The 19,690-nt window shown below is 46.3% G+C and overlaps 1 protein-coding gene across 1 annotated transcript in view; it reads left to right on the plus strand.

Annotated features, from left to right (window-relative positions):
- Positions 1-10,041: 10,041 nt before the first annotated feature.
- The window catches only part of WIF1 (WNT inhibitory factor 1), a 42,277-nt gene continuing 32,628 nt past the window's right edge, over positions 10,042-19,690 (plus strand). The window contains exons 1-2 of the mRNA XM_079994361.1: positions 10,042-10,437; positions 12,777-12,916. Of these exons, the coding sequence (XP_079850487.1) occupies positions 10,263-10,437; positions 12,777-12,916 (315 nt within the window). The 5' untranslated portion in view covers positions 10,042-10,262. The remainder of the gene's footprint in view (positions 10,438-12,776; positions 12,917-19,690) is intronic.

Raw genomic sequence — 19,690 nt, forward strand, 5'->3', positions numbered from 1 at the left:
ACCAAAGATGTTGTGGGCTTTGAAGACGCTTGAACTCAGGATGAAAGGGAGAGAGGTGCTAGGAGGAAGGCACGCTTGGCAAACCCTCACCGTGATCAACACCTGCCCGGAAACCAATGTCCCCACTGTGGAAGGAAGTGTGGATCTAGAACTGGCCTCCACAGTCACTTACGGACTCACTGTTAAAACTGTGTTCATGGAAGACAAACTTACTCAGCTACGAGTGATCGCCAAAGAAGAAGAAGACTCTCCTGCACTGGCCCATAGCTGATGGAGCTGAGGAGGGTGAGCAGGTGAAGGGGAAGATCACTTTTGGGAGGCAGTGAGGATTCCACTAGAGAGCCTGTTGCAGAGGCTAAGAATATAAGGGAAGTCCTGATGGGTCAGAGCAGACGTCCATCTCAGCTCCACAGTAGCCAGTCACTTGTGGAGATCCTTCTTAATTGTTGGCCACCAGATACTCTGTGGCAGATATACTGCCCTGGGCAGAGCAATCTAAGCTGCAGGAAGCCAGTGTAACTTACGCCAGGGCAATTTATGCCAGTGTAACTTACCCCTAGGGACGCGGGTGGCGCTGTGGGTTAAACCACAGAGCCTAGGACTTGCTGATCAGAAGGTCGGCGGTTCGAATCCCCACGACAGGGTGAGCTCCCGTTGCTTGGTCCCTGCTCCTGCCAACCTAGCAGTTCAAAAGCACGTCAAAGTGCAAGTAGATAAATAGGTACCGCTCCGGCGGGAAGGTAAACGGTGTTTCCGTGCGCTGTTCTGGTTCGCCAGAAGCGGCTTAGTCATGCTGGCCACATGACCCGGAAGCTGTACGCCAGCTCCCTCAGCCAATAAAGCGAGATGAGCGCCGCAACCCCAGAGTCGGTCATGACTGGACCTAATGGTCAGGGGTCCTTTTACCTTTACCTTTAACTTACCCCTGCTGCAAACTCCTTTCAGGAGTGTGGCTGCTGCCAGCTAATTCAGCCCCACCCAGCCGTTTGGAGGGGAAACAACCCTTTAAAATAGAGTTTGACTTACATCTGCCTTTTTGTAACTTCTACTGAGTTGCTAGGTCGCAGCAGAGCAGAGTTTGCAACAGGTGGATGTCTCCCTTTGCCTGACTGAGCTCAGACTCAGCCAGCAATCCAGTCTATTCCAAACTCAGTTCATCCTGGCAGATCTGGGGCTTGGCTGGCTCCCTACATGTGGAAACCCCATTCCATTTAGCCATCATCATGGCATTTGATAGCCCTGTCTAGAATACGGCTCTAACTTCAAGTTCCCCATAGCAGGTTTTTCAGAAACAGCTACAAACCCTTCCACAGCCCAGGGTGACTTGCATTCTTTGCTTGTAGCCCTACACCGTAAACCCCAACACCCTGAAAAGAAGAGAAATGTTGAGCAGAGAGAGCAGTTGCAAAATACAAACCAGAAATCCGCCCCCCCCCCAAGCTTGTTGAGAGAGAACAGAAGCCTCCTATGTCCACAGCAGCCGGCTCTCCTCTTTGCTTGGATGCCAGCAAGGTTGTTCCCCAGAGATCTGAAGACAGTTTGGGACTTGGGCTGAATGAAATCCCATCCCAAACCTTGCTTCAGAAACAGAAGGTTTTCCGTTCCGCTGCTGGAAATGGCTGTACTTGAACAAAATAATCTTCAAAGAGAAACTCCAGTGTGAAAAAATGTGAAATTGCAACTCAGTCATCAGGTTCAGTTCTAGCAGCTATGATAATCGTTTCTGAATGGTAATTAACTTAGTGTTAAGGTATTGCATTACCACCAATGATTACAACTGTGGATGGTCATTGTGCATAGATGCAAATTTTAATGTAAGTGTCACTTGGCTGCATTGTTAGCCTGAAAGCTGTCAACTGAGGATAACACTTTCTGTTCCTGATGAGTGGTTTCTTGCAACATGGTAAATTATTCTTTAAGATGCCATGAGATACTTGGCTGTTTTTGCTGCAGCAGACTAACAGAGCTGGTGCAACAACCAATTTTCCTATACACTTACCATGCTTAGCTGTTTCCTCACCAGGGGGCGCCAATGTACCACCTTATGGTATAGTAGAGCAGGGTTTCCCAAATTTGGGTCTCCAGCTGTATTTGGACTACAATTCCCATCATTCCTGATGCTGGTCCTGCTAGCTAGAGATGGTGGAAGTTGTGGTCCTAAAACAGTTGGAGACCCTGCACAGGACAAACACACAAAGGACTCAGCTATACAGCTGCATATACTATATAATGTTTTAAGCATGTTTTAAGTGCATTATACAAATGTGACACTAAGTGGCGAGGGTGAGCTGATGGCAAATTCGATATATTTTTTCAAACCTTTTTTTTTTTTAAAAAAAAAGCATTTTCAGAAGTCAACCATTGCAACTGATGCTGTTAGTTTGTCCCTGAATCTTAGGAACCTTTTGTTGTTTGCACAGACCCATTAAAAATCAACACGGTGAGTGAATTGAACTATCAGGCCCAGTCAAGGAAATGATTGCAGCAGTGTCTCTCATTTCTCTATCCACTTCTAACTGGTCATGATGCCTAGCAAGCAAAGTCTCGAAGTTTTGAAGGACAGCAGACATTGGTGAACCAAGAAACCAAATTCAATCTCCCTTCCCACCCTTTTTGTTTTCATTTTTCCCCTCTGAGGTGGCATATTTTCTCAAGGCCTTTTTAGTTGCTCCAGGGAAAGCAGAGGGCCTCTGTTTGGCCTATCGGTCGGATTAAGCCCAGAAGGCAAACCAGGGTTAGAACAACCCAGGGGGAAGGAAGGAGTTGATCCAGAAACAGCTTGGGGGTTTAGGGAGAACATTTTATTTGTTAGGTTTTCAGACTGCTCTTCCACAAAAAGAGTTCAGAGTGAAATATGTAGGCTTCTCCCATTTTTATCCTAACAATGACGCTGTGAGGTAGGTTAGGCTGAGAGGATAGGGCTTCTCCAAGGCCACCCAAAGTGAGCTACACAGCTAAGCAAGGGATTGAAACCCAAGTCACAAGTCTAGTCCATTCAAGGCACTTCACTTGTGGATGCTGACAGGGAAAACACTTGCTGACACCCACATCTGGATTGCAGCTGCGATCCCTATAGGCAGCTGCTTGTAGAAATCATATGTCGGCTACATGGGAAGCTCAAGTACAGTAGCAACCTTTTTTTTTTTTTTACAGCTGAAATGGAGAAGATCTTTTTTATTTTACTACTTTATAATGTATGTTCCACTTCTCAGTCTCTGTTTCCAAGTGGCTGACATCATAATTGGAACAACGCACAATTGCACTGTTTTCTCCTGCTTCTGGTGTTTGGTCTTCAGAAACAAACGTAGAGACAAGGACACATTTTACAACATCGTTAAGAAACAACGGCAGCAGGCAAGAAATACGACCGATCTGAACTAAGCTCTGATCAAAGCTTGGGCAAGTTGCTGTGTCTTAGCAACAAAAAGTATTCGAAGAAGGAACGCGATGAGTGGATAGAGTTTGGGTTGCCAGTGTGGTGCAGTAACACCTTTGAGGGCTTCCTCTGGTGTCTGCTAGCCCTCTGAACTCACCCACCCAAATAACTGCCCCGTTTATCATAAAATGGTGAGATAGGTTGTCTCCCCACCTACCATACTTTCAGATGTACATGATATTGAAGGAGGAAACCAGATTTGTGGTGATACGTTTTGATTGGGCAACGCTGACAGCAACAATAGCAGGTGGAAAACTCTCCAAGCATGTGACGTTTTGAAACCTAGGTGACTCTCAGTCTAACCTACCTCTCAGGGCTGTTGCAAAGATAGAACTTCGTAGGACATAAGATTTCTGAAAACAACCAAGAGTGCTTTGCCACTTCAAAGGCTTACAGATTTGTTAGCCTATATCAGCGGTCAGCAAACATTTTCAGCAGGGGGCCAGTCCACTGTCCCTCAGGCCTTGAGGGGGGCCGGACTATATTGGGGGGGGGATGTACGAATTCCTATGCCCCACAAATAACCCAGAGGTGCATTTTAAATAAAAGCACACATTCTAATCATGTAAAAACACGCTGATTCCTGGACAGTCCGCAGGCCAGATTTAGAAGGCGATTGAGCCGGATCCTGCCCCCGAGCCTTAATTTGCCGACGCATGGCCTCTTTGAACCTTCTTAGACCATTAGATCTTAATGAAGGCCATCTCTGGATTCCTGCTTTGAAGGGTGCTTGGAGAATAATGACAAAAGATCCACTCATAGAATCACAGAGTTAGAAAGGCCCACACAGGCATCTAGTCCAACCCCCTGCAATGCAGAAATATTTTGCCCAACATGATGCTTGAGCCCATGACTCTGAGATTAAGAGTTTCGGGCTCTGGTGACTGAACTGTTCCAGGATGTGGCCTTTGCAATTGTGGCTCCCTGTTTGTGGAGTGAGAGAGCTTCAACTGGGGCCTTTGCTGACGTCTTTTGAGTGGCAGGTATATATTCCCTTCCCACTCCAAGCTTTTGATTGACTACAACAATGATGTTTCCTTTTGGTTGTGCTGGGAGCAGGGAGCGGGTGGCACTGTGGTCTAAACCACTGAGCCTCTTGGTAGTGGCAGAGCTTCAGTGGCGGAGAGCAGGTTGGGGCGAGGCTGGCGTGCTTCCCGGGGGCGTGGTGTGCCACCCGCTGTGGATATTTCACCCCTCCCATTGCAAGAATCTACTGACAATGTTTCCAGAAAGGAGGGGGCGGAAGCTGCTCATTGCTTCTTCTGCTCCAGCCTGACTCAAAAAAAGTCTGTGTAGAGATAAGATGACTGCTTAAGCAACTGTAACACTCATGCAGTCCGGTAGCCTCCGATAGTTTTTAGTTCGTTTATTTTAGTTTTGCAGTAGTTGTAAAAGAATAAAGAAGTTATGCCTCAGAGCCACCGTTCATGTAGTTCATACTCTGCTGTGCTCTGCTGACTTTGGAACGGAGTTTGGTGCTCACAGCTCTAAGTTGCGCCTCCATTGCACTTAGACCTGCTTCCCTGCAGTGGAAGGTCTCTGGAAGTGCTTTCCCAGCTCGCCAGGCCCAGTCAGGGCTGAAGAGCTTGAGCCTAGTCGTTGGCACCGGCTCAAAGGCGAAGCTGACACCCACAGGGGCATGGCATGCATCCTGGGGGTGGGGCATGCCACCTGCAGGGGTGTGGCACCCAGCGCAGGCAGGGAGGCAGCCGCGATGGCACCCCACCAGGATCACACTGCCAGAGGCGGTGCGCTCCCCCCACACTCCTCTTCCTCCGCCAGTGCCTCTTGGGCAGAAGGTTGGCGGTTCAAATGCCTGTGACTGGTGAGCTCCCGTTGCTCTCTCCCAGTTCCTGCCAACCTAGCAGTTCAAAAGCACACCAGTGCAAGTAGATAAATAGGTACCACTGTGGCAGGAAGGTAAATGGTATTTCCGTGCGCTCTGGTTTCCGTCATAGTGTCCCATTGTGCCAGAAGTGGTTTATTCATGCTGGCCACATGACCCAGAAAGCTGTCTGTGGACAAACACTGGCTCTGTGATGGCCTGGGAATCTGATTCAGAGGCTGAACCGGAGGAATCCCAGCCTGCACAGGAGTCCCTGCCTCCAGGGCTGGCTGAGCCGGGGCAGAGGCTTGAATCTGAAGGGCCTGCACCTGTGCCGGATCCACAGGAGCAGACACCAGATGAATCCACTCTGGCTCCGGAGGTGATTGAGGACCCATTGCCTGCAGGTGCTCCTCTCCCAGCCCTATCAGGGGAAGGTGAGGCTGCCTCTGGGTCCAGTAACCCTCCAGCCTCTCCCGAGCTGCAGAGGCTCAGGGCAGAGAGGCGGAGGGAACTAAGTTCTATCAGGAGGAGTGCTCGCCTTGAGGCCAGGAGAGGTGAGTCACCTGTGGGCCAGGACTGCCCTAGGCCCCAGAGGAGATAAAGGCCAGTCAGCCCAGTCCCAGGTTCCGGGAGCAACATCGCTGGAAACCTGTTCCTGCCAGCACCCTGACCTGCTCTTCTGGAGTTCCTGACCACGCCCGGCTCCTTGCCTTGGACCCGCTTCGCCCCTGACAGACAGCCTCCAGACCCTTGACCCAGGACCGGACTCAGACCACGCCGCACAGTAACCCCCCCCCCCAGACCAGCACAGTTTGCTCCCTCAGCCTGAAAGTGAGATGAGTGCTGTACTCCATAGTCGCCTTTGACTGGACTTAACCATCTAGGAGTTCTTTACCTTTACCCTTTTTTTGCTGGGATTGGGGGCTGCTTCGTGTGTGTGTGTAGTGAATTGCATGTGTTTTGGCGTACATATGTTTTATATCAATATGCTTTTATTAGAATATATTTTTACTCATGCTTATTCTCTTACATATGATGCAGGTCATTCAGAAAACCTTTTGTCTAACAAGCAGCTAACAAGTTCATTCACAGATAAAGAAATTAAAACCAACAAATAATAGGTTAAGATGCCAGAAGACTCTGGCTGGACCTAGACACATCAAAGAAGTGTTTCAGTTCAAAGCATTGTAAATTTAAACAGGGAAAACAGGTAGAGGAAAAATGAGACTCTACATCTCCATCTGGTGGCACAATGTTGTATCTCACATACAATGCATATAAATCGCTTTCTCTTTACCAGTCTAGCTGGTCTCTCTGTTGTTTTTCTTGCAGAACACCAGCGTGACTACCCAGTAGCACTTCATTGCGGGCGCATGTGCAAAATAAATTTTGGGGCAGCACTCCCCGTTTAGTTTGACTGCCCACAAGTATCTAATTACATGTCTTTTCACTTATGATTTATATGGATTTTTAGCAGCTGTGTTATATATGCCTGGGCATTAGGAGATTTTAAGAATGTGGTGGTGCGTGACTGTAAAAAGATATTCTACACATGCAGTTGACAGATACTTTATCGCTACAGTAATAGATTTATTATTACTTTAAATTTTGTTACATTAAATGTTGCATCGCTTCTCCTAGGAAAGGTAACAGGTGCTCTCTAAACGAAAAAAACTTAAAAGCTGATGTGGCGCCATTGCAAGAGACACATATTTTAGTGGATGATTAAGACAGAATATGTAGACACTGAGCAAGAGAAATATAGCAGTCCTTCTAAGAATTCTAGGGGTGTGGCTGTACTTGTTCATAAAAATGCTCCCCTTTCAGTGCTACAAACTGTAGCTGGCTCAGATGAGACTTTCCTTATAAACAAGAGTGATTTTCAGTCTAGGCCAGCATCCTATGCTAAAAAGAAAACTCCATGGTTAGATGCAGCATTCTTAAGCGGGGGGAAATGCAAGATATCTACTGATGAGTAACATAGTCATGAAACAGCTTTATTTTATTGTGGCTGAGCCTCAATAGGTGCCTAAGATTGTAATAATTGTCTTCAGAATGTGTTCTTAGGAATATAAACCACTAGAGGGCCACGTTACACCAACAGCAGTTAAGCCTGCATAAACCCCTGTTAAATAATGGCATGTACCAGCGCATCCATTTGTCAACTTCTTAATGTATGTGGAAAATCAAGGTCGGTATCCAGCCTTAGGACTGTGCAATGGGATTCGTCTTTCTGCTTCCTGCGCCTCCTTAAAATCTGTTCTGGGGGTTCCAGCCCTCCCGGGCAGACTTAGGAGAGTTGATGGAGGGGAAGCCCAAACTGCTTGCGCTCTCAGACCACCTGAAAATCTGGACGATGCAGTGACAAACTCTCCCTCCAAGCCCAGGGACAATCCGCAGCCCCGGTGACTGCGCGGAATGGCCCTGATGATTGACACCTGCCACAAGCGGCTTCAAACTTCATCCTGGAAGCTCCAGCTCCCTGTTGCGTCCGCGAGGTGTCCTCCTCCCCTTCCAAACTGCCGGGGGTGGAGAAGATGTTATACTCCGGACCCGACCCATTGAAATAAAAGGATTTCAACTAAGGGCATGGATTTTAACGGGTCTGCGTCTCCGAGTACGAATTACTTAGAGCACGTGTTGCGGGAGGAGGAGCGGTGGAAGGACGGTGTCTTTACGTTGTGGCCCGAGAAAACTTTATTATGATAATATTATATTTATCCAGGGGCACAATGGCTCAGTACACCTGGCTGTTAACCCCAGAAGGTTGGTGGTTCGAGCCCACCCAGAGATTGCTGTGGGACACTAGATGGTCCCTGAGGGCCCTACAATTCTCCAGACCCTCCAAGTGCCCCTATTTCCCAGGGACAGTCCTGGATTTACAGAAGCCCTCTCGGTTTCTGATTTGATCCTGGAACACGGGCATGGCCAGAATTTTTGTTGGGGGAGCAGACAGGCTTTGGTTAGTGGGGGAGCAGAACCTCTGATTTGTATTAATTTAGGGGGGCAGTTGCCCCTGCCCCCCCAGCTACGCCCATGCCCCAGAATGTCCCACTTTTCCTTAGGACGTCCCTATTTTCATCGTAGAAATTTTGGAGGGTGTGGAGTTAACAGACCAGATTCTATAGCTATCTGAAGGCATAGGGGAGTTTTGGTTTTTTTAAAAGTTTAATGTTGTATTTTTTTAATCTGTTGGAAGCCGCCCAGAGGGCACAGGGGTGAGCAAACTTTTTCAGCAGGGGGCCGGTCCACTGTCCCTCAGACCTTGTGGGTGCAGGACTATATTTTGGAAAAAAAGAACAAATTCCTATGCCCCACAAATAACCAGAGATGCATTTTAAATAAACGGACACATTCTACTCATGTAAAAGCACGCTGATTCCCGGACCGTCCACTGGCCAGATTTAGAAGGTGATTGGGCCGGATCTGGGCCCCGGGCCTTAGTTTGCCTACCGATGGGGTGGGGCAACTCAGTCAGATGGGCTGGGTTTAAATAGTAAAATGATGATGATGATGATGATGATGATGATTGATGATGATGATGGAATTGTTCTTTAGTCGTCTTAGTCCTGTTCGACTCTCCGTGACAGAGCATGCATTGGAAACTCTCACTTTCTTCTCAAAGCTTCTCCTTTTTTATGTCCGTGGAGTTTTCTTGGCAAAATACTGGAGTGGTTTGCCAGTTCCTTCTCCAGGTGGATCACATTGAGTCTAAACTCTCGGCTATGACCTGTCTGTCTTGGGTGGCCCTGCACCCCATAGCTCATAGCTTCTCGGAGTTATTCAAGCCCCTTCGCCTCCATAAGGCAGTGATCCACGAAGGGGGAGATGATGGAATTTGTTGTTGTTTAGTCGTTTAGTCGTGTCTGACTCTTCGTGACCCCATGGACGAGAGCACGCCAGGCACTCCTGTCTTCCACTGCCTCCCGCAGTTTGGTCAAACTCATGCTGGTAGCTTCTACAACATTGTCCAACCATCTCATCCTCTGTCGTCCCCTTCTCCTTGTGCCCTCCAGCTTTCCCAACATCAGGGTCTTTTCCAGGGAGTCTTCTCTTCTCATGAGGTGGCCAAAGTATTGGAGCCTCAGCTTCACGATCTGTCCTTCCAGTGAGCACTCAGGGCTGATTTCCTTCAGAATGGATAGGTTTGATCTTCTTGCAGTCCATGGGACTCTCAAGAGTCTCCTCCAGCACCAGAATTCAAAAGCATCAATTCTTTGGCGATCAGCCTTCTTTATGGTCCAGCTCTCACTTCCATACATCACTACTGGGAAAACCATAGCTTTTACTATACGGACCTTTGTTGGCAAGGTGATGTCTCTGCTTTTTAAGGTCTAGGTTTGTCATTGCTTTTCACCCAAGAAGCAGGCGTCTTTTAATTTCGTGGCTGCTGTCACCATCTGCAGTGATCATGGAGCCCAAGAAAGTAAAATCTCTCGCTGCCTCCATTTCTTCCCCTTCTATTTGCCAGGAGGTGATGGGACCAGTGGCCATGATCTTCGTTTTTTTGATGTTGAGCTTCAGACCATATTTTGCGCTCTCTTCTTTCACCCTCGTTAAAAGGTTCTTTAATTCCTCCTCACTTTGGAATAGGATGCCCCTATTTTCCTGTTGGAGGGGCTCGTTCTATGATTCTATACCTCGCCCTGGCCCGAGTCGCTTCTCCGTCCTCGCTGCCACGGCGCCCCCTGGCGGAGCTGAGCAGCACCGCTCCCATCCGCCGTCCCCCGCGTCCCCCCACCGCACTTCGCTCTCCCCCACAAGGGCACGTCCCCCTCTCGGAGGAGTCCCGCTCACAACTGCGGCGCCTGCCAAGAGGCAAACCCACCTCGGGCAGCAGCAGCAGCAGCAGCAGCAGCAGCAGCAGCAGGCGAAAGCAAGCAAGCAGGCGGGCAGGCAGGCAGCTCGCCTCGGCGCTGGGAGAAGCGTGTGCTGGAAGGAGAAGACGGAGCGAGCAGCGCGCCAGCAGCTCTTGGAAGGCGGACTTTGCCCGTCCGCATGGCCGAGGGAAGGAGGGGAAGCGGCGGCGGCGGCGGCGGGGGCGGCGGCGCCTTGTGCTGGGCGCTGTGGCTGTGGCTGTGCCTGGGGAGCCCGCCGCCTGCGCGCGCCGCCCCGCGCCAGGAGGACACGCTCTACCTGTGGATCGACGCGCACCAAGCCCGCGTGCTCATAGGTAAGGCGCCCGGCGGGAGGAGGGGGGGGGGGCAAAACAGCCACGGGGTGTGTGTCCCCCCCCCACGGAACAGTTTTGTGGCAACTGAAAAGACGTCAGGTTGTTGTTGTGGCTGGGGAAACCCAGCCAGATGGGCGGGGTATTAATAATAATAATAATAATAATAATAATAATAATAATAATTGCTGCTGCTGCTGCTGCTTGGCAATCGGGTTCATTTGCAGCACCAATAAAGTCATGGGGGTTTTCATGGGGGGAAAGTAAATGAGAGCCTGTGGGGGGGGGGGTGGCATTAGGGTGCCAGGACGTGGTACGCAAGGAGGAGCGAAGCGTGAGACTCTTCGTCTCAGGGTGGTGGGTTTCAAGCCCCGCGTTGAGCAAAAAAAAGTTTTTCCTTCGTTGCAACGGAGTTTTTCCTGCGTCGCAGCGGGGTCAGGCTAGATGACCCGGTGGGATCTCTTCCTACTCTCTCGTTCTATGACCTCGCCATAAACACCCCCCCAGTCTGGAAGCTGCGAAAGTCTGCTTGATCGGATGCCGGTTTCATCCATTCATATGCCAAACACAGGAATGGACGTAGCCGGGATTTATGTTGGGGGACGGGGGGGACGGACGGACACCCACCTGCCACCATCCTCTGCGTGGCTCCGTCTAGCAGATCCAGAATGAATGGCCTCCACAACAGTTGTTTTGAATTACTTTCTTTTGACTGCAAGTGCTCAGGAAAAAAAATTGTCAATACCTTTCTGCAATTTCTGCTTTAAACATTATTTTTATTTATTTGCTTGGTTGAGGGGAGTGCAGCCGTCCCCCTGCCTGCCCCCTCCCCGCCACACCCCTGGTGCGGAGGCTGCCAGGAGGAGCGTTGGTCTTGCAGTTCCATCAGTGGAGCGTGAGACTCTTAATACCAGGGTCGTGGGTTCGAATCCCACATTGGGCAAAAGATTCCTGCATTGCAGGCGGCTGGAATAGATGACCCTGGGGGTGGTTCCTTCCATCTCCACCATTCTGTGATCTCACCATAAACGCTCTCATCTGGAAGCGTCGTAAGTCTGCCTAATTGGATGCCAGCTTCATCCGTTCACATTAAAGCTGGACATAGGTCTGTCCAGCGCCACTTGGCATCCAAGTCTGTTTGCAGAGCAATCCTATGCTCAGTTTACTTGGAAGCAAGGCAGTGCTGGAACGATGAAGGGGAAAGTGGGTGGGGAGCCTTAATGAAACCTGTCAGTCCCCTCCTGATTCAACCGACCACCTCCAAAGTTTAGCCCAATCTGTCTCTCCTAAACAAAGTTCTGGTAATGAAGCTAAGGCAGCCATCACAAATAATAATAATAATAATAATAATAATAAATTTATTATTTATACCTCGCCCATCAGGCTGAGTTTCCCCAGCCACTCTGCGCGGCTTCCAATCAAGTGTTAAAAACAATACAGCACTAAATATTAAAAACTTCCCTAAACAGAGCTGCTTTCAGATGTCTTTTAAAGAGAAGATAGCTGCTTATTTCCTTCACATCTGAAGGGAGGGCGTTCCACAGGGCAGGCGCCACTACCGAGAAGGCCCTCTGTCTGGTTCTAAGGGTCTAAATTGCCCTCTGCCCGTCTGGTAGTTCTGATTAATTTCCACTGTATTAAGTGGGATTTACTCTCCCATAAATGTGCATAGGATGTTGACCTTCAGTTTGAATGGATTACCATTAAGGACTTGGCGGGGGGGGGGGGGGGAGAGAGAGAGAGAAGAAACAGCCCATGAGCTTGTGCTGAATTCTTTAAAGGTTCCAGTTCTTATATGTGCCCTGGAAAAAAAAGGAAGGGGCGGAAGAGGGAGGAATCTCAGGGCCTCTTCATCTGTGCCACATTTTCTGCACGGTAAAGCACTTCTGTGCAGCTCAAGGAGAAACGGGGGGGGGGGGGGGAGAGAGAGAGCAACTAGATCATGTGCGATGATTGCAGGAGTGCATCTCCCCCCCCCACACACACCGAAAGCAGCCCCATGCTTTCACAATCAAAGCCACATGTACGCATTGTCACGGTGCTCCCACTCACATGGACCTGTTACAGAGCGTCAGTGTGCTGTGGCCAAGTGCGGCTCCCTTGCCTGTGTACGCGGAGATATGTGTGCATCCGTTGTCACGCATGGCGATCTGCATAAGGTTTGCCCCCCTTTCCCTCCAAAGAAGTGCTTTCCGTGTAGGAAATTTCAGAAGCGACCCCCCCCTCCCCGGAGTCTTGCCTGCCTGTGAAAGCTTCAGCGGGGAAAAAAAACCCATTTGCTTTTCATCCTCCATTACGATTAATCTCCCACCTGTTTTGAGTTAATTGGTTTTGTTTTACAGGCTTTGAAGAGGATATTCTTATTGTTTCTGAGGGAAAGATGGCCCCCTTCACCCACGATTTCAGAAAAGCCCAGCAAAGGATGCCTGCCATCCCGGTCAATATTCACTCTATGAATTTTACCTGGCAAGCAACTGGAAGGGTAGGTACAGTCTGGGATTGGGAAAAGTTGGCAAAGAGCAGCGCAACTTCTGACCGGTGAGGGGAGAAGAGCTGCATGTTTAACCGGAGCAAATATTTAGTTTATGAAAATATTCGCGGAAAATATCTCAATGATGTGCCAAAAAGTCACTACAAAGTGGTTCCTTGAATCACCTGTCATAAGAAATATTAATAAATCACATCTATGACACGCACAAGTATACAGTGTTCTCTCTCTCTCTCTCTCTCTCTCTCTCTCTCTCTCTCTCTCCTCCTCCTCTCCATCTTCTATGAAACTTTGTTCCTAAAGTGGAAAATAGCTCACAATCTCATTCAGAAATTATCAGGTGCATATGGAAAGGTGCTGAAAACATGACACACACACACAACTAGAATGTTTAGCAGGCAAAATACTCAGCGGCCCAGAGCTTTGTAAGATAGCTGATCTTATGCTTTATATAACACTCCATTCTTGAAAGCATTTAACAATTACATTTGCCATTCATAAGGTGCTTTTCCAGTGCACAAGGCCCTTCATGTTGTTGTTGTTGTTTAGTCGTTTAGTCGTGTCCGACTCTTTATGACCCCATGGACCAGAGCACGCCAGGCACTCCTGTCTTCCACTGCCTCCCGCAGTTTGGTCCACTCATGCTGGTAGCTTCTACAACACTGTCCAACCACTGTCCAACCATCTCGTCCTCTGTCGTCCCCTTCTCCTTGTGCCCTCCATCTTTCCCAACATCAGGGTCTTTTCCAGGGAGTCTTCTCTTCTCATGAGGTGGCCAAAGTACTGGAGCCTCAGCTTCAGGATCTGTCCTTCCAATGAGCACTCAGGGCTGATTTCCTTAAGAATGGAGAGGTTTGATCTTCTTGCTGTCCATGGGACTCTCAAGAGTCTCCTCCAACACCATAATTCAAAAGCATCAATTCTTCGGCGATCAGCCTTCTTTATGGTCCAGCTCTCACTTCCATACATCACTACTGGCCCTTCATGTAAGTAATATTAATCATCTTTGCAAGTCGCCTGTAATAAATCAGGATGGGCGGCAGACTGCACAGCTTCAGGTAGAGGTGGCCAGTTAGGATAAATGCTACTGAAGTAGACTGGCTAATTATTTGACTTATAAGCCTATTGCTACCCACCATTACAGATCTGAGCTTGGAGCTGAGAAAAAGTGCCTTGGTTAAAGCTATCTAGCGAGTGGCAGAGGCAAGCTTTGAAGCTCTTGCTGCTTCAGTCTCATACTGCACCAACCTACCCATGCATGTTTAATCATACAATCTTAGACCCGGATGGGTCATCTGGTCCAACCCCTGCAATGCAGGAATCTCAGCTAAAACATCCATGACAGATGGCCACCCAACCTCTGCTTAAAAGTCTCCAAGGAAAGAGGATCTATCACCACTCGTGGGAGTCTGTTCCACAAATCGAAAGCAAGCCCCACTGTCTTCAGTGGGGATTACTTGCAGGAAAAAGCACACGTAGAATTGTGACCTTACTCACTACGTTGCACTAGCTCTTACATTTCAGTGCTGTTACCTGTCCGCATGTGGCTTCAGTATGGCACCCATAGATAAAGCGAAGACCTTCAACCTTTACTATGCGTTTGATATGTTTGTACCGAGGGAGGTACTAGGAGACAACTACTCTGCACAGGCAAATTTGCAAAGCACTGTTTGCAAATGATTGGGGCACTGGCATCTGTACACCCAGCAAACCTCTACAAATTGTGTAGGAATGCCTGGTATGAACACGCACATGTGCAGTTTGACATCATGACAACATATGGTGAATCTGCATAAAAGCCTTAAGGGCATTGGGGAAAATTCTGGGAATAGACACGTATTTTTTAGGTGGAATAAAAAAAGAAGTCGTCGTCCAAACAATTAATAAGCACATTGTTTGCAATGGTTGAATCCATGTTAAGTTAGTAACCATTCTGATCTATTGATATTAATGGGGGAAGCTAGTTGTGCTTAATGGAAGTCTCATTGATTTCAAGTGCATCTAAAGCATGGCCAACATGCAGTATAATCTTATGCACATTTACTCAGAGGTAAGCCTCACTGTGTTCAGTGAGACCTGCTCTTTCCTAAATGTGTTTAGGGTTGCAACTTGGATCTGGAGCTAATTGGGAATTGGCTCAAGAAGCAGGACGTTATTTAAATGGGATGCACATAAGATTGGCTGATCCTTTTTTTTTTCTTAATGAAGAAATTCATCTCCTTCCTTTTTAAGCACTCTCATGCGTTTATGATTCCTCTAAAGCAAATGAGCAACCATCTCAGTGAGCTTTCATGCATTCTGATATCACCATCCATTTCAACAGGGTGTGACATACATAGTTCTTCTTTAATGTTCTGCTCTAAGGCCACTTTTTCATGTGGATCCCTTGCCAAGTGTCCATCAAGTTAATTCAGTGGATTCACATGTCAGTGGGCTTGGACACACAAGAGCATGAGATGAAGACTAGCTAGGTTGAGGAACAGCACATTTATTTTGGGACTGCCTCGATTCATGTTCATTTTTTGTGAGCGTTGAAAAGCACGAGCCATTTCTGGCAATTTCAAATACTCATTGCAGACGTAATTGCTCTCCCCATCACCATCTTCCTTCTCCTTTGCCCTCTAGCATTTTGTGCAACATGGAAGCCATGCCATGTTGAGCTGCTACCTCCCCATGCCATGCATACTGGGAAGCCATGTCCCTGCCATCTGTGCACATAGCATAAACATCTGCAGGGAAGATATTTGCATGCACAGCGATCCATGCAAATGTCAGGAGAGGGTCTCTTAGCACGCAGAGTGCCAGGAGTGAGGCCAAATGGCCTGCGCATCCTACATTGAGGTAGCTCAGTTGGGTAGGGCATGGTGCTAATAACACCAAGGCTACAGGTTCAATCCCCGCACGGGACAGCTACATTTTCCTGCATTGCAAGATGTTGGAGCTGATGATCCTCTGGTCCCTTCCGACTCTACAATTCTATAACTGGCAGCAGCTCTCCAGGGTGGCAGGCAGGAGTCCTTTCCAGCCTATCTCAATATGCTGGGAATTGAATTCTACATGCCAAGCAGGTGTTCTTACCACTGCACTAAAGCTGCTCCCCTAATCTTTGAATGAGACTGCTGTCTAGGGTCATTGCTGTCACACTTCTAAGTTTCCCACGAATGAGTATTTTTCTGCTTCATTTTCACAATCTGGTAAGGACCCTTAGAAGTCTGTTGAGAAGGAGCCCTACTTTGTGCTCTTTCTTTATTTCACAACATTTAGGTAAAGGTAAAGGGACCCCTGACCATTAGGCCCATTCATGGCCAACTCTGGGGTTGTGACGCTCATCTCGCTTTACTGGCCGAGGGAGCCGGCGTACAGCTTCCCGGTCATGTGGCCAGCATGACTAAGCCGCTTCTGGCAAACCAGAGCAGCACACGGAAATGCCATTTACCTTCCCGCCGGAGCAGTACCTATTTATCTACTTGCACTTTGACATGCTTTCAAACTGCTAGGTTGGCAGGAACAGGGACCGAGCAACGGGAGCTCACCCCGTCGCAGGGAGTCGAACCGCCAACCTTCTGATCAGCAAGTCCTAGGCTCTGTGGTTTAACCCACAGCGCCACCTGCATCCCATTTACATACCACTTAATTGTAATAAAGCCTCCAAGCGGTTTGCAAAAATGTTTATGGGTTATCACTTGGGTCTCCCATGCCAACCCGATGCTCTCATGATTATAATTTCGGGAGCAGTGCAAAACATTTTCTGTTTCCCCTAGCTCTTAAATGATAGTAGTTTAATCTCCCTGCCTGTTTGAATGTTGCTATAATTTGTTGTCTTAGTTTGTAGGTTTTATTTTCTATTTTTATAAATAATTTTAAGTATCTTTATATTATTTCAAAAATGCAGAAAATTTACAGGATCTCAGAGTGTAAGCAGTAGAAACAGAAAAATATACTCACATACATGAATACAATAATTCTTTAAAAGTGAGAGTTTGGTAATGGAAAATAGAAAATGTTGGGCACAGAGATCATGTGAGTCTGATCAGATTGATGCTAGCACAGAGAAATACGAGAAATAGTTGTGTAAAAGGCAAGGTATTCAAAACACAGGAAAGAAAAGACAAACGGTTGTAAATTGTCTTGAAATTTGTTGTTCCAGTAATTTACAATAAAGACCATTTCTTCAGTCAAATTGTTGTCTTGTGAATTTTATATGTTTCTCCTGGCCACGGAGAAGAATGGAGGTTTTGTTAACAAAGCAGTTTCCCAAACTTTATTTTAATTATTCTCTCATGCTTTCCAATATTGTCCATAGCTACTAATGGTTAAACATAACACAAAAGGTGCACCGGCTTGTAAAATTTTGGTTTTTAAATAACACAGAAAAACCGCTTTGAGACTGGGTATAAAATGGTAACTTGTAACCTCTTGTATAATAGTTGAAAAATTTTGTCCAAAAAATAGGCATGCAATCTGCCTTTGATGCTTGCCATCACCAGCATAAATCTGAGGCTGAGTGATACATTTTGCTTCGTTTACACAGAATGAGGTGCCACTGGTAGATATTTTAAAACAGTTTTCCTCTGGTTTGTCATTATTAATGCTGATTGGACATTATTGAGCAATCAATTCCGTTCTCGTTTTCCCATAAAGTTTAGACTCTTTGGGTCTTTCCCACATTTTTTCGGCAAAGATGTTTGCTTGTGATCCAGTTCTTTTTGTCAGATAGAAAACCAAACATTTTATGGACCAGTCTTTTAGTATTAGAGTTGATAATACAGTTCTTTATCACTGGCTTTTCATGAAGGTGGCTGCATTTAGTTATCAAATGTATAACAATGTGCCAAATTTGAAAGACTATCGCTAACCTTCCAGCGGAATAACAAGATCATTGTGATTACATGATTGATAATCCACCTGTAGATTGATAAAATCATTTTTTAATGTGAAACTGAAAAAACCTCTCATACATTGTGATGAGGTTTTTTTTTTTTATTCACGTCTTAAATATTACCAAGATAAGCAGTGATAATTCAGGGCTTTAGTGCTGTTGACTATAGACTTACGTATTGAACACTATGGTTTAAACTATATTAGCTTTGAGAAGTTTCCCCTAAAATGCCATTGTCCTATTTTCCATTTTTATTAAGTTCAAAGGCAAATAACATTAAGAGACTGAGTAACATTACAACGTTATTACAATGGAGACTGCATAGAAATGCGTTGTTCAATTAATCATTTTCTGATACTATCAGACAAGCACTACACAATACTTTCAATATAATATTGCTTGATAAGTTGACATAATTAGGGTGCTTGAGAAATGAACTGGGGAGGGATAATTTAAAAACAGTTAATGTGTCTAGTTCTGGGCACCACTGTTTAAAATAAGGATATGGACAAACTGGAACATTCTCATTCTTAGCAGAGTGACTAAGATTCTAAAGGATATGGAAAAGAAGCCTTATGAGGAATGGTTGAGGGAGTTGGGTATGCTTAGCCTGAAGAAGAGAAGAATGAGATGTGATATCTCAGATGGGTGGGGTATAAATAAATTATTATTATTATTATTATTATTATTATTATTATTATTCGAGCCAATTTTCAGATAACTGAAGGGCTGTCACATGGAGGATGGAGCAACTTTGTTTTCTGCTGATGCAGAGGGGTAGGACCCAAAGCAAAGGATTCAAATTTCAAGAAAGGAAATTATGCCTTAAGAATGATGGAGAACTTTTTGGCAGTGAGAGCTGTTTGGCAACGGAACAGGCTTCATCAGTGGGTTTGTGGACTACTCTTCATTGCAGGCTTTTAAGCAAAGGTTGGACGGCTATCTCTTAGGGATTCCTTAGCTATGATTCCTTGTGGCCCTTTCCAACTCCACAATTCTATGATTAAATTATTCCTAGGTTCTGCATCAAAAACTGCATTCCACTTAATCAAAGGTGTGTTTTTTTGTCACCCGAAATTGCTCGTGATGCAAATGGGCTTATCGCGATACAATTTATAAGTCTTTATGTTTTAAATAAAGATGCTTGGTCTTAGTCCATATGGTATATTCTTCTTTAAATTTTCCAGTGATAATTGTCCATATTTTAAAGTCCTGGTTGATGACTGATATTAGGTGTTAGGTGCAGGGTAGTGTGAATCATTTCTATTATCTACGCGTCTGGTTAAGTAATTCATTTATTCTACTTGTTTTTAACTACTCTTTAAACTTATTGTAAAATTCTGTGGTGAAGCTATCAGATCCTCATGTTTTGAGGTTCTAATTACATCATCTTCTGTAAATGGAGCTTCTAGAATTGTTAATCTGGTACGGTTATATTTTGGTAGCTAGACTGCAGTGAAAAACCTATTAATTACTGCTTCAGAAGGATTGTGTGATGAGTAAAGATCACGGTAGAATCACTGACATTGTTGTGCTATTTCTTGTGCCATTTTTGATATTGTGTATGTGATTTATGGAACTAGTTTCTACTTTTGCTCCTCCTTTAAGTTCCCACATGAAAGTTTAGAAGTCTGTTACATGTTCAGTTCATCTTTGAGAAGATACTTTTAGTTTTCTAGTTTCCAATTTTGCTAGTATTCATATTGGCTCAGTCTGGAAACCAAGCCTAATGAGGGAGTTGGGTATGTTTAGACTGAATAAAGGAGACTGAGAGGAGATATGACAGCCATCCTCAAATATCTAAAGGGCTGTCACATGGAAGATGGAGCAAGCTTTTTTTCTCCTGCTCCAGAGGGTAGGATCCCCAAACCAATGGATTCAAGTTACAA

This window comes from Podarcis cretensis (genome assembly GCF_951804945.1).
Source record: "Podarcis cretensis genome assembly, chromosome: 10".
Classification (NCBI taxonomy): Eukaryota; Metazoa; Chordata; class Lepidosauria; order Squamata; family Lacertidae; genus Podarcis; species Podarcis cretensis.